This window comes from Neoarius graeffei, chromosome 9, assembly GCF_027579695.1.
Source record: "Neoarius graeffei isolate fNeoGra1 chromosome 9, fNeoGra1.pri, whole genome shotgun sequence".
NCBI classification, from domain to species: domain Eukaryota; kingdom Metazoa; phylum Chordata; class Actinopteri; order Siluriformes; family Ariidae; genus Neoarius; species Neoarius graeffei.
The window spans coordinates 7823217-7837492 of record NC_083577.1 but is presented as its reverse complement, the minus strand read 5'-3'; the positions used below and the strand labels follow the sequence as shown (position 1 = coordinate 7837492).

At 43.1% G+C, this 14276-nt stretch overlaps 1 protein-coding gene across 1 annotated transcript in view; it reads right to left on the bottom strand.

Moving 5' to 3' along the window:
* Positions 1-14276, bottom strand: part of cps1 (carbamoyl-phosphate synthase 1, mitochondrial) — a 250918-nt gene that overhangs the window by 91747 nt on the left and 144895 nt on the right. Inside the window, exon 28 of the mRNA XM_060928996.1 lies at positions 8706-8781. Within this exon, the coding sequence (XP_060784979.1) occupies positions 8706-8781 (76 nt within the window). The remainder of the gene's footprint in view (positions 1-8705; positions 8782-14276) is intronic.

Below are 14276 nucleotides of genomic sequence, written 5' to 3'. Positions count from 1 at the left end.
TCAGTATTTTCCCCTTTTCGCAAACTAGCAATCAGAGTTTAAATGCTGTATGGTTCATTGGACAGAGCGGGGAGTGGGTGGCTCGTTGTGATTCAGTGCCTGAGTGCCGGTAAAGTGACGAGAGGAGCTTTAAAACACTGTGCTAATGTTGAAAGAGAGCCTGATGGCCTGCTGAGACCACCTGCAGAACCGACACCCTCGCTGAGGGAACACTGGGGTTTAATGGCAGGCACGGCGGCACGGTGGTGTAGTGGTTAGCACTGTCGCCTCACAGCAAGAAGGTTCCGGGTTCGAACCTCACGGCCGACAGGGGCCTTTCTGTGTGGAGTTTACATGTTCTCCCCGTGTCCGCGTGGGTTTCCTCCGGGTGCTCTGGTTTCCCCCACAGTTTAAAGACATGCAGATTCCGGTGCAATGGGGCCACTGTAATTGGCGCAAGCTGTTGTGGTTTCCCATGCCATGATGTACAGTGGTGCTTGAAAGTTTGTGAACCCTTTCAAAATTTCTATATTTCTGCATAAATATGACCGAAAACATCATCAGATTTTCACACAAGTCCTAAAAGTAGATTAAGAGAACCCAGTTAAACAAATGAGACAAAATATTATACTTGGTCATTTATTTATTGAGGAAAATGATTCAATATTACATATCTGTGAGTAGCAAAAGTATGTGAACGTCTAGGATTAGCAGTTAATTTGAAGGTGAAATTAGAGTCAGGTGTTTTCAATCAATGGGATGACAATCAGGTGTGAGTGGGCACCCTGTTTTATTTAAAGAACAGGGATCTATCAGTCTGATCTTCACAACACATGTTTGTGGAAGTGTATCATGGCACGAACAAAGGAAATTTCTGAAGACCTCAGAAAAAGTGTTTTTGATGCTCATCAGGCTGGAAAAGGTGACAAAACCATCTCTAAAGAGTTTGGACTCCACCAATCCACAGTCAGACAGATTGGGTACAAATGGAGGCAATTCAAGACCATTGTTACCCTCCCCAGGAGTGGTCGACCAACAAAGATCACTCCAAGAGCGAGGTGTGTAATAGTTGGCGAGGTCACAAAGGACCCCAGGGTAACTTCTAAGCAACTGAAGGCATCTCTCACATTGGCTAATGTTAATGTTCATGAGTCCACCATCAGGAGAACACTGAACAACAATGGTGTGCATGGCAGGGTTGTAAGGAGAAAGCCACTCCTCTCCAAAAAGAACATTGCTGCTCATCTGCAGTTTGCTAAAGATCACATGGACAAGCCAGAGGGCTATTGAAAAAAATGTTTTGTGGATGGATGAGACCAAAATAGAACTTTTTGGTTTAAATGACAAGCATTATGTTTGGAGCAAGGAAAACACTGCATTCCAGCATAAGAACCTTATCCCATCTGTGAAACATGGTGGTGGTAGTATCATGGTTTGGGGCTGTTTTGCTGCATCTGGGCCAGGACGGCTTGCCATCATTGATGGAACAATGGATTCTGAATTATACTAACGAATTCTAAAGGAAAATGTCAGGACATCTGTCCATGAACTGAATCTCAAGAGAAGGTGGCTCATGCAGCAAGACAACGGCCCTAAGCACACAAGTCGTTCTACCAAAGAATGGTTAAAGAAGAATAAAAATACTGTTTTGGAATGGCCAAGTCAAAGTCCTGACCTTCATCCAATCGAAATGTTGTGGAAGGACCTGAAGCAAGCAGTTCATGTGAGGAAACCCATCAACATCCCAGAGTTGAAGCTGTTCTGTACGGAGGAACGGGCTAAAAGTCCTCCAAGCTGGTGTGCAGGACTGATCAACAGTTACCGCAAACGTTTAGTTGCAGTTATTGCTGCACAAGGGGGTCACACCAGATACTGAAAGCAAAGGTTCACATACTTTTGCCACTCACAGATATGTAATATTGGATCATTTTCCTCAATAAATAAATGACCAAGTATAATATTTTATCTCATTTGTTTAACTGGGTTCTCTTTATCTACTTTTAGGACTTGTGTGAAAATCTGATGATGTTTTAGGTCATATTTATGCAGAAATACAGAAAATTCTAAAGGGTTCACAGACTTTCAAGCACCACTGTATGTACATATATATAGATAGATAGATCTTCTTATGGCAAAAGATAAATAAATAAAACACAGGAGTGAAAAACAAGATTTCCCCAGATTGAACAATTTTGTAAATAGGCATCTGGTTGTTATCTTTTATAACGCAATTACCTCTTTTAAGCAATTACCTAATGCCATCAGTATGTACCTCCTGCTTCAGAGAGGCATGGAAAGTCGGGAATGTTGTTGTGCTATTGTATTTCAGTTTACATTCATGTTTATGTGCTGGCAATACTGAAACATCGATCACAATTTGTGGCACACATGATACACATAGTAACAATACTCTCTACACCAGTTCTATAATCCCAAATCAGAAAAAAGTTGGGACAGGATGGAAAACGCAAATAAATAAAAGAAAACAGCGATTTCTACATGTACTTTGACTTGTATTCCATTGCAGACAGAATGAACCCAAAATATGTCATATTTTGTTGGTCAACTTCATTTCATTTATTAATATACATCCATTCTTGTGTTTCAGGCCTGCAACACATTCCAAAAAAGTCGTGACGGGGCAATTTAGGGCGAGTAATGAGGCAAAACTATGACATGATGTGATTTGAAACAGGTGATGTCAACAGGTGATTGTAATTATGATCTGGTACAAAATCAGTATCCAGGAAAGGTAGAGTCTTTGAGGAGTAAAGATGGGCCGAGGATCTCCAGTTCATCAACAGATGTGGAAGAAAATTTTTGAAATGTTTAAAAACAATGCTCCTCAAAAAAAAAAAAGAAAAAAAGAATGTATTTAGATATTTCACCCTCTACGGTTCATAAGATCATTAAAAGATTCAAGGGATCTGGAAGAATTTCAGTGTGTAAAGGGCAAAGGGCTCAAGCCTAATCTGAACACCAATGATCTGCAATCCCTCAGAAGGCACTGCATCAAGAACCATCATTCATCTATAGCTGATAGAACCACATGGGCTCAGGATTACTTTGTCAAGCTACAATACAGAGTCACATCCACAAACGCCAGTTAAATCTTTAACGTGCAAAAAGGAAGCCTTATTTTAACTGTGTCCAGAAGTGTCGTCAACTTCTCTGGACTTGGAGGCATCTGGGATGGACCATCGCACAGTGGAAACGTGTATTGGTGGTCAGACAAATCAGTATTCCAGGTCTTTCCAGAGAAAGCAGATACAAGACAAACACTGGCTTGAGGAACTGGAAATGGAGATGATTAAAAGGAAACTAGAGGGAAATGAGACAACTGAAGAGAATGAGGAGGATGAAGAAGACAACACAGCAGAGGAAGAAAGAAGATAAAGAGGGCAGCACAGTGGTGTAAATGGTTAGCACTGTTGCCTCACAGCAAGAAGGTTCTGGGTTTGAGCCCAGCGGCCAATGGGGCCTTTCTGTGTGGAGTTTGCATGTTCTCCCCTTGTCTGTGTGGGTTTCCTCTGGGTGCTCCGGTTTCCCCCACAATTCAAAAGACATGCAGTTAGGTTAACATGGGATGGCCTTGGGCTGAACCACCCAAGAGTGGTGGTGTACACATATACACTCTATGCCATTACTTATGTTGTATGCAAACGATTAGGAAAGATGTGCAAGAACAAGGGGAAAAAGAACTGTTCTGGAAATGGAGAACTGAAGACAACATAAAAAAATGGTGGAAAGATCTGAGTGAGTAAGTTGATCGAGGTCAGATACAACAGAGCTAAACTAGTAGAAAGAGAATGGGAGAGGATGAATAGATGTTATGATCTGAGAGGAAAAGGCTTGATGTATGTTGTGAATTTTCTGAAACAAAATATTTCAACAGGGGCAGAAAAGATTCACCAAAGGAATCTTCAATACCAGCAAAACAACCTCTTCAGAAACAACCAGAGACAGTTCTACAAAGAGTTAGAGAAAAAGCTCAACCCTAAAAGCTCAACTGAGTTCTGGAGCAAGTTATGGTCTGAACCTACTGTACACAACAAAAAGGCTGAATGGTTCAGAAGCTTTAAGGAGAAATTAGGTAGGATCAGGAAGCAAGAGGACCTAACTATTTCAGAGAAAGATCTGAGAACGGCGATGGCAAAAATGGCTAACTGGAAAGCAGCAGGACCAGATCATGTGCAGGGGTTTTGGTTCAAGAAGGCAACATTTCTGCATGTAAGGTTAAGAGAACACCTACAAACATGTGTAAATACTGAACATGTGCCAGCATGGATCAGTTCCGATTATGAAAGGTAAGAGCAAGGGGACAGTGGTTGGAAACTATCACCCAATTGCGTGTCTCCCATTAATGTAGAAGCTATTGACAAGCATTTTCTCGGAAAATATATATGCACACCTCAGTAACCAAAAAGTGTTGCCAGATGAGCAGAAAGGCTGCAAGAAAAGCTCAAGAGGCACCAAAGACCTAGCCTGGGCCCGCCCATCCTAAGCGTGACGCAACACGAGGGCCTGTTGCGAGCTTAGTCTGGCCAGGCAAGCTATCTACAGCTCTTCCAAGCTCCCGAAAAATCGGGAGCCAATCAACTTTGAGCATCTCCAACGGCCCTGGGTAGAGGCGTGTTCAAGGCAGTGACGTAGTAGAACTGCGACCGGAAGCCATAGATTGTTTACAGAATCTATGCCGGAAGCGCTTCATTCACTAGAAACATTACGAACATGGGGCAAGTTCTCATTGAAAACGGAGCAAAGAGCAGCCCTGGAGGTATTTATTGAAAGGAAGGACGTTTTCGCCTTGCTCCCGACCGGCTTCGGTAAGAGTTTAATCTACCAGTTAGCCCCGTCGCGTCACATACGTCAGAGGAAAGAGTGATGTGATTGGTTTAAGCTTCGTCACAGCCTTTTCTGGCTTCGACCAGTAGCAAACTGAGGCATTTCAGGGAGGCAGGTCAACCACGCACTTTGGGAAACGGTTGGGCTTAATATCTTTGCCAGACCAAATGCTCGCAGAGCTTTGAAGTTGCGTTAGCCAGACTACCAAAGACCAGCTCTTGATAGACAAAATTATTCTTAAGAACTGTCGAAGAAGGCTGACTGCACTATCAATGGCCTGGATAGACTACCGCAAAGTGTATGACATGGTCTCCCATTCATGGATACTAAAATGTATCAGAATGGTGGGAGTCGCAAACAAAATTGTGACACTGAACATAGCATGGAAAACTGTCCTAACTTCAAACCAAAAAGACCTGGGCAACGTTAACGTCAGGAGAGGAATTTTTCAGGGAGATTCACTGTTACCCATACTGTCTGTCATCAGAATGATTCCAATTAATTCTTAGGGGTACTAAAGCTGGATACCAACTGGTGAAAGGAGGTCTTTGTATCAATCATTTGTTATTCATGGATGACCTGAAACTGTATGGAAAGAATAATGGACAGCTTGAGTCATTGATACTAACAGTTTGAGGGTTCTCAGCAGACAATGGGATGGAATTTGGGATAGATAAGTGTGCAGTTCTAGAATTGGTAAAGGGTAGGTTAGGAAAAAGTGAAGGAATAAAATTACCTGATGGTGAGATGATGAAAGAGGTGGAAGACGAAGGCTGTAAGTATCTTGAGATCTTACAGCTGGATACTGGACTCAATAAGGAAATTAAAGATAAGATCAAAAGGAGGGTGAAGAAGATCTGTAAATCAAAACTTAACGCAGGGAATTTTATGGCAGGATTGAATGTATGGGCAATTGGTGTTATACACTACAGTGGTGGAATCATCAACTGGACAATCGAAGAGATGCAAGAACTGGACCAGAAGACCAGGAAGATGATGAACACAAATGGGTGCTTGCACTCAAGGAGCAGTGTTGCTAGATTGTATCTGAAATGGAAGGAGGGAGGAAGAGGCTTGATCAGCATAGAGGACTGCATAACTGCTGAATGTAAGGGACTAAATGACTACATCAAGGAAAGTGACGAAGAAATGCTGATGGGTGTCTTCAGGGAGAAAGTTCTCAAGAATGGGGAGTCGAAGACGGAGTACACAAGGAGAAAGAGAAAAGAAAGAAGGCACACTTGGAGGAATGGAGCATTGCAGGGAGAGTATGTACAGCAGACAATAGATATAGCTGATGAGTTGTCCTGGAAATGGATTTCCAACGGGTTTTTGAAGAAGGAAACAAGAGGATGCTGTTTGCTGCACAGGATCAGGCCCTGAGGACAAATGCAATAAAAGCAAAGATTGACAAGCAAGCTGTATCACCCAAATGCAGATTATGTTTCCAAACATCAGAGACAATAATGCACATAAACGGCTGCACCAAACTTGCCCACACACAATACAAGAGGTTGTGAAGAGAGTTCACTGGGAGTTGTGCAGGAAGTATGGCCTAGGATGTGCAGACAAATGGTACAAACACCTATCAACAACAGGTCCTGAAAATGAAAAAGTAGAACTCTATTGGGATCACACCATCAACACTGCAGAGATAGTCGCCCACAATAGACTGGACTTAATACTTGTGGATAAGTCGAAAAGGAGATGGATTCTGATTGACACTGCTGTTCCATGGGACTCCAGGGTGGAGACGACAGAGAATATGAAAGTGGGAAGATACCAAGACTTGGCTTTTCATATAAGGAGAATGCACAATGTTGAGACAGAGGTACGGTAATACCTGTTATAGTGGGAGCACTAGGTACTGTATCAATGAACCTCTGACAGTCAATTGAAGTATTAGAAATCAGCGACATCATCGCAAGTATCCAGATGACGGCATTGTTAGGAACAGCAGGGATAATACGCAGGGCGATGAATTTCTGAGCCAAGAGCCTTCATATAAACGCTACCCAGATTTAAACTGCTTATTACAAGACAGAGATTATTATTATCTCATCTCATTATCTGTAGCCGCTTTATCCTGTTCTACAGGGTCGCAGGCAAGCTGGATCCTATCCCAGCTGACTACGGGCGAAAGGCGGGGTACACCCTGGACAAGTCGCCAGGTCATCACAGGGCTGACACATAGACACAGACAACCATTCACACTCACATTCACACCTACGCTCAATTTAGAGTCACCAGTTAACCTAACCTGCATGTCTTTGGACTGTGGGGGAAACTGGAGCATCCAGAGGAAACCCACGCGGACACGGGGAGAACATGCAAACTCCGCACAGAAAGGCCCTCGCCGGCCACGGGGCTCGAACCCGGACCTTCTTGCTGTGAGGCGACAGCGCTAATTATTATTATTAATAATAATAATAATAAAGACAATTCCAGTAGAGCGTCAAAGGCAACAAAGAGAGTGAAAAAAGAGAAAAGATAGATAGCACCACAAATTTGGGAGAGTGGGGGGAGGTGGGGGGAGGCAGAGAGAGAGAGAGAGAGAGGAGGTTAATAAAGGAAAGAGAGAATGACAGAAAGGGAAAGATAACATGTGGATATAAAATAACGGAGAAAACAATAAACCAGGAGAGAGGTAGAGAAAGAAAGAGGAGTCAAATGAAGAAAAAATGCCTTCAAGTCAGAGAAGAGATAAACACAACTTAATTGAGTGCAAGTGCTCTGTGTGTGTGTGTGTGTGTGTGTGTGTGTGTGTGTGTGTGTGTGTGTGTGTGTGTGCCTTGACAGCCTAATCATAATTGTTCTTTTCAGTATATTTCACAAACTGAGCTTTATATATATATATATATATATATATATATATATATATATATATATATATATATATATATATCATGCAGATACAAATCAAGAGCTTCTTCAGTTAATGTTCACTTCAAACATCAGAATGGGAAAAATTGTGATCTCCAATTGTGACTTTCACTGTGGCATGGGTGTTAGTTTGAGCCGGATGGACTGGTTTGAGTATTTCAGAAACTGCTGGTCTTCCGGGGTTTCCATACACAACAGTCTCTAGAGTTTACACAGACTGGTGCGAAAAACAAAAAACCATCGAGTGAGTGGGTGACAGTTCTGTGGGTGGAAACAAACGCTTTGTTGATAAGAGAAGTCAGAGGGAAATGGAGAGGTTGGTTCAAGATTTTTTGCCAGGAAGGATATCGTAACTCATATAATCACTCTTGACAACCGTGGTGAGCAGAAAAGCATCTCAGCATGCAACAGCAGAAGAACACATTGGGTTCCACTCCTGGGAAGAACAGGAATCTTAGAATCAAGAACAAGTTCCTATTAAAGTGGCCGGTGAGTGTGTATACGTACATAACATGACTATTTCTCAGTAAAAAATATTTTGCGGGTATTTATTTTCTACACTGTGTTATAAATTGCTTGACATGGTGCTTAGACGACATTAGAGGCCCTGCAGTGCGTGTGTCATGCTTTTGTTGTGGGTTCTCCATGTAACGTTCGTTCTGTTTTGCCATGGGCCTTCGTTTTGGTTCTTGTCCTATCTCCACCCCTGTTCGGTCATTGGTTTGTTCCTCTGATGTGTGCATCTGTTCTGTGTTTAACCCTTAATTAGTTTGGCTGTTTCTTTGTCTCAGTGCAAAGTCAATTTCCATACCTTTCTGTATCATTAATTTGTGAGCACTGGTTCCATGCTTCCTGGTCGTTCAGTTTTTGTCTCTTGCTCATGTGTTGGATTTGCCTTAATACAGATTACGCTGAGTCCACGTGCCTGCGTCCTGTCTCATGTCTGTCCTGTTAGTGAAATAGCCTTTACACTGGCAGTGAAAAGCTTTGGGACTCACCTGAGACACCTGGGCCGCCTCCTCCAAGAAGCGCTTCATTTCCTCCTCACCATAGACCACGTTCATCGCAGAACCGCTGGAACCAGGAAGAAAAAAAAAAAAACACAAGAAACATACCTCTAAGAACTTAAAAGAGGACATATCTGTCAAGCGTAAATTAGCCCTCAGGGATATTCATTGGCGTGACAAAATGTAGGACAGAAATGCTGAACAGGATGAGCAGCATGGCAGAAGAAACCAAACACCAAACAGGAGGGAGAGTCGGGTCAGCCAGACTTCGAGCTCTTTAGATTCAGTGAGTTTTCACACAAAAACAAACACTTCTTTGTTGAGTTTTTAGCCGATTACACCTTCCTGCCAACACTGAAGGCAGAATTTGAGGGTTTTGGTAATGTGAGAAATGAGAATTATCAGCCAAAACATTCAAGTTTCTTCGAATCCACTCAAGTAGAACAAAAGAACAGAACATTTTGTTTCATACAGCATGACTTACAACATGGACAATGAGTTGTTCCGGAGTAAAAGAGGTGAAGATGCCATCCATCCATTATCTGTAGCTACTTATCCTGTTCTACAGGGTCGCAGGCAAGCTGGAGCCTATCCCAGCTGACTACGGGCGAAAGGCGGGGTACACCCTGGACAAGTCTCCAGGTCATCACAGGGCTGACACATAGACACAGACAACCATTCACATTTACGGTCAATTTAGAGTCACCAATTAGCCTAACCTGCATGCCTTTGGGGGAAACCGGAGCACCCGGAGGAAACCCACGCTGACACTATGCAAACTCCACACAGAAAGGCCCCTGTCGGACGCTGGGCTCAAACCCAGGACCTTCTTGCTGTGAGGCAACAGTGCTAACCACTACACCACCGTGCCGCCCTGAGGCGAAGATGCACTTCTCAAAATTCAGTCGTTTAAAAGAAAACAAAATCTGTATTCAGTCATGTGCGAAAGTCCAAGAGAGCAGCATTTTGTTTTCAGGTAATTATTCAGTGGCAAACAGTAATGATGGCTTTGAAAATGTACAGTGCATTAATTCTATTTTCAGGCAAACAGCCATGCAGTAATTGCTGACTTCACAAGTGAATAATTAAAGTCCAATAGTATAAACAAAATACAGATTTTGTGCTGGTTTTTTATGAATGAAATAAGACATTTGTGTGAATTATGAACAATAACAATAATCAGCATCAGTGATGGGAAAAATGGGGCGGCATGGTAATGTAGTGGTTAGTACTGTCGCGTTGCAATAAGAAGGTTCTGGGTTTGAACCCAGTGGCCGACAGGGGCCTTTCTGTGTAGAGTTTGCATGTTCTCTCCGTGTCTGCGTGGGTTTCCTCCCATAGTCCAAAGACATACAGTCAGGTTAATTGGCTACTCTGAATTGTCTGGAGGTATGAATAGTTATTTCCCAAGCCCAGAAATGGGAGGGCATCTGGCATAAAATTATGCTTCAATTAAAATAACATTTTATTTAAAGCGGGCGGCACGGTGGTGTAGTGGTTAGCGCTGTCGCCTCACAGCAAGAAGGTCCGGGTTCGAGCCCCGTGGCCGGCGAGGGCCTTTCTGTGTGGAGTTTGCATGTTCTCCCCGTGTCCGCGTGGGTTTCCTCCGGGTGCTCTGGTTTCCCCCACAGTCCAAAGACATGCAGGTTAGGTTAACTGGTGACTCTAAATTGACCGTAGGTGTGAATGTGAGTGTGCATGGTTGTCTGTGTCTATGTGTCAGCCCTGTGATGACCTGGCGACTTGTCCAGGGTGTACCCCGCCTTTCGCCCGTAGTCAGCTGGGATAGGCTCCAGCTTGCCTGCGACCCTGTAGAACAGGATAAAGCGGCTAGAGATAATGAGATGAGATTAAATGAACAGTAATCTCATATTTGACAGCCAACTGGTTGAGTGGAGTAAAGACAACAATCTCTTCCTGAACATGAAGACCAAAGAGATTGTAGTCGACTTCAGGAGAGGTCACTCACAGCATCCCCCTCTGACCATCGATGGTGCTGCAGTAGAGAGGGTGAGCAGCACCAAATTCCTAGAGGTGCACATCGCTGAGGACCTCTCCTGGTCCAACAACATCATCTATATTTATATATATATTGGGGTTTTTTTGTGTGTGTGTCTGTAATCTTTATCTGGTTTTTTTTTTGCAAGTAAGGTGACAGAGAAACGGCATTCCGATTCTCCTATATGTCCTGGATATATAGTGAATTGACAATAAAGAATCTTTGAATAGTTACAACGTAGTAAACCAAGTGAATACACCAGCTTAAAGAGATGAGTTTTCAGGTGGCATTTAAAGTCCGTAATGGATTCACAGTGTCTGATGTAAAAGGGACGTGAATTCCAGAGCTTAGGGGCAATGTGACTGAATGCTCTTTCTGGCATGTGGATCAGTAGGGTCCACATGGACTGCGACCTAGCAACAGTGCTAGATGAGGAAGGAGAAGATGAAATGATGGGGGAAAAGGATTTAACCCTTACAAACTGAGCTTTCCATCGATGCAACACAGGACACATGTTCTACAAAACATTATATAACCTCAGGGTGCGATTTGTCAAAAAAACAGAAGGGGGGATGTTTTTTTTTTTTTTAATCATGAAACGTCACAAAATTAAGGTAACAATAGGCTCAATAACATCCGATGATATCAAATGAATAACACTAAATGAAAACGAACACTAAACCAGAGATAGTAAATTCATCTTCCTATCTCTCTGACTAAATACGCGAACACTAACACAACAAAGTTCGCATTGCTTGTCGCGTTGCTGTGATGTTTCTCTCCCTCCGGATTAAATGGACAGTGACTCGAAAATCACTAAAATACATGAATACTAAATGAACAGTTTGCTCTGATGGCGCAGTTCACATTGTGCGCAGCTTCCCGATTTAAACTGGTTTTTTTTCTCATCCTTATACTTCCTGTTTCATGGACTGTAACGGATTTGCTTATTTAGTAATTTTAATACAGAATTTACTTTGAAACTATAATCAGACACTCCAACGCCCCCCCTAAAAAAAAAATATCGGCCGTGAAAAAGGCGGCATCTGCCAAAAGGCGCGCTGTTTGCATCCCTGCATAGAACGCAAAGATATTGTTATTATCTACAATGTATCTATTTGCTGGGGACGTTCGTGAACATCAAAGCTGCCACTTCGGGTCATTTTTAAAAGTGAGTGCAATGTAGACCATAGAAAACTGTGTCACAACATGCCTGTCATGTCAACTTTTTTTTTGGTTTGTTTGTTTTATTGACGGGGTTGTCCCCGAGGATTTTTTTTCAGCAGAGATAAAAACCAGAGGGGGGGATGATCCCCACCATCCCCCCCAGCAAATCGCACCCAGTATAACCTTATTACAGAGACAAGCTTTAAGGTGTCTGAGCTGTGAGACTCCGCTTTCCAACGCAACTTGCATGGTGCTTTTATGATAACCAGGGCCGATTTATGGTGCGTGCAGTTGTGCGGAACGGGAACAGAAGCTGACTGGAGGGGAAAATTCCGTATTGGGAGGAGCAGCAAATCTGCTAAATTCTGCACCTCCTAATGTCAAAATTAATCTGATCTGTAACTCACGGAGGAAGAAGTGTACCTGCTTCAGACTTTGCATGGAGCTCCAAAACACCTAAATAGAGCTTTTCACATTGAAAAATAAAAATCCCTGGTTGACTATTCAACAAAACATGAGCTTATTTGACTTTATGTCAAATACTGAATGCTTACACAAAGGCAACGCATGATCATGACTTTACACCGCACTAGAAAGAAACAGTAGGTTCTCCTGAATCATAGTGGAGCTCCTCGCTCCTCGCACTTAAGAGAATATGGTAATGCACTGACCCGGATTTTGATGCTTTGACTGTACGAGGTACGTACATACGAACGATGTCTGTGTACCACCACAGGGAACCTGACCGTAACTGCAAGGCAATGTAACGCATAAACACTTGCCCACCAGACAATGAAATTTGAACTAGTAGATGGTGTTTTGAGCCATTCTGAGCCACTGATAGTCAAGAACACGGGAGTCAAAATATACTCCCCCAGACTAAAAGGCTGATTGATTTTTAGAGGGAAAAACTTTGTCATCTTGCAAACAATCTGATTCATCTGCACTTTCAGCCAAGACTATGCTCAAGTTTCTTTCGCCACCTTGACAACAGCGCATATGGGAAAACAGCCAGTATTTGGATTCAACCCACAACCTTGGCATTGTTTGAAACAATGACCAAATAAACAAGTTGCACACTGCATTTCTGCTGGTATGCTCCACTCAAGAGAGGTAAAGGTTAGCGTTTACAGACTCCTTTCAGCTTTCTTGTCTTTATGTCTTGAATTGCTGACTGACCTCAGTATCTCTGACTCACATTTTTCCACAGGGCTGTTATATTCCCACCATCCATTGTCTCATCTCATCTCATTATCTGTAGCCGCTTTATCCTGTTCTACAGGGTCGCAGGCAAGCTGGAGCCTATCCCAGCTGACTACGGGCGAAAGGCGGGGTACACCCTGGACAAGTCGCCAGGTCATCACAGGGCTGACACATAGACACAGACAACCATTCACACTCACATTCACACCTACAGTCAATTTAGAGTCACCAGTTATGCCTTGGCACGCATGTCTTCGATGTGTTTACCCCACATCATATCACTCGCAACAGTGACTCCCAGATCTTTGATGTGGTTAGCTTGCTGGAGGTCCTGGTTAGCAAGATGGTAATGGTTGGTGTCTACTTCAGATCTTTTCTTTGACATGTGCAAGACTTTACATTTAGATATGTTGAAAGTCAACACTCCAGCGGTGAACACAATCGATGTCGTCTTGGAGAGACTGCTGACAGGATCTTGAATCTATGACTTGATAAAGCTTCGAATCATCAGCGAAAAGGGCAAGCTTAGAATCACCTCGAAGATAGTTTGGCAAATCATTGGCGTAGACAAGGAACAGTAGAGGTCCAAGTATGGAGCCTTGTGGAACACCAGATGTCACAGGTAACCAGTCAGAGAATGTTCCATCTAAGACAACACGCTGCTGTCTGTTACACAGATAACTCTGAAACCACTGCAGTAGTGAGCCTGAGACTCCATAACTCTGAAGTTTGCTGAGAAGTAATGGATGCGATACCTTGTCAAACGCCTTGGATAGATCAAGATGGACTGTGTCAATCTCTCTGCCACTTGCTAAGTTTTCCACGATGTCATGGTAGACTGCGAGTAGCTGCATTACTGTTGACTTCCCTTTAAGGAATCCATGTTGGAGACGGTACAGAAATGGGGACAAGTGTTGGTAACAATGATCAAAGATGCAGCGTTCTAGTGCTTTCGAGACAATGCACAGCAGCGAGATTGGTCTGTAGTTTGCAGCCAGAGAAGGGTCATCTCTTTTGAAGACAGGCGTTACGTTAGCACGTTTCCAGCTTGCTGGAACTGACCCAAGTGACAACAATAAGTTGAACAGTTGACAAAGTGATGGGGCGGTGGCTTGAGCCGTGCACTTTAAGAGCATTCCAGGGATGTTATCTGGTCCACATGCTTTTATTGGATTCAGCGACTCTAGAACTTT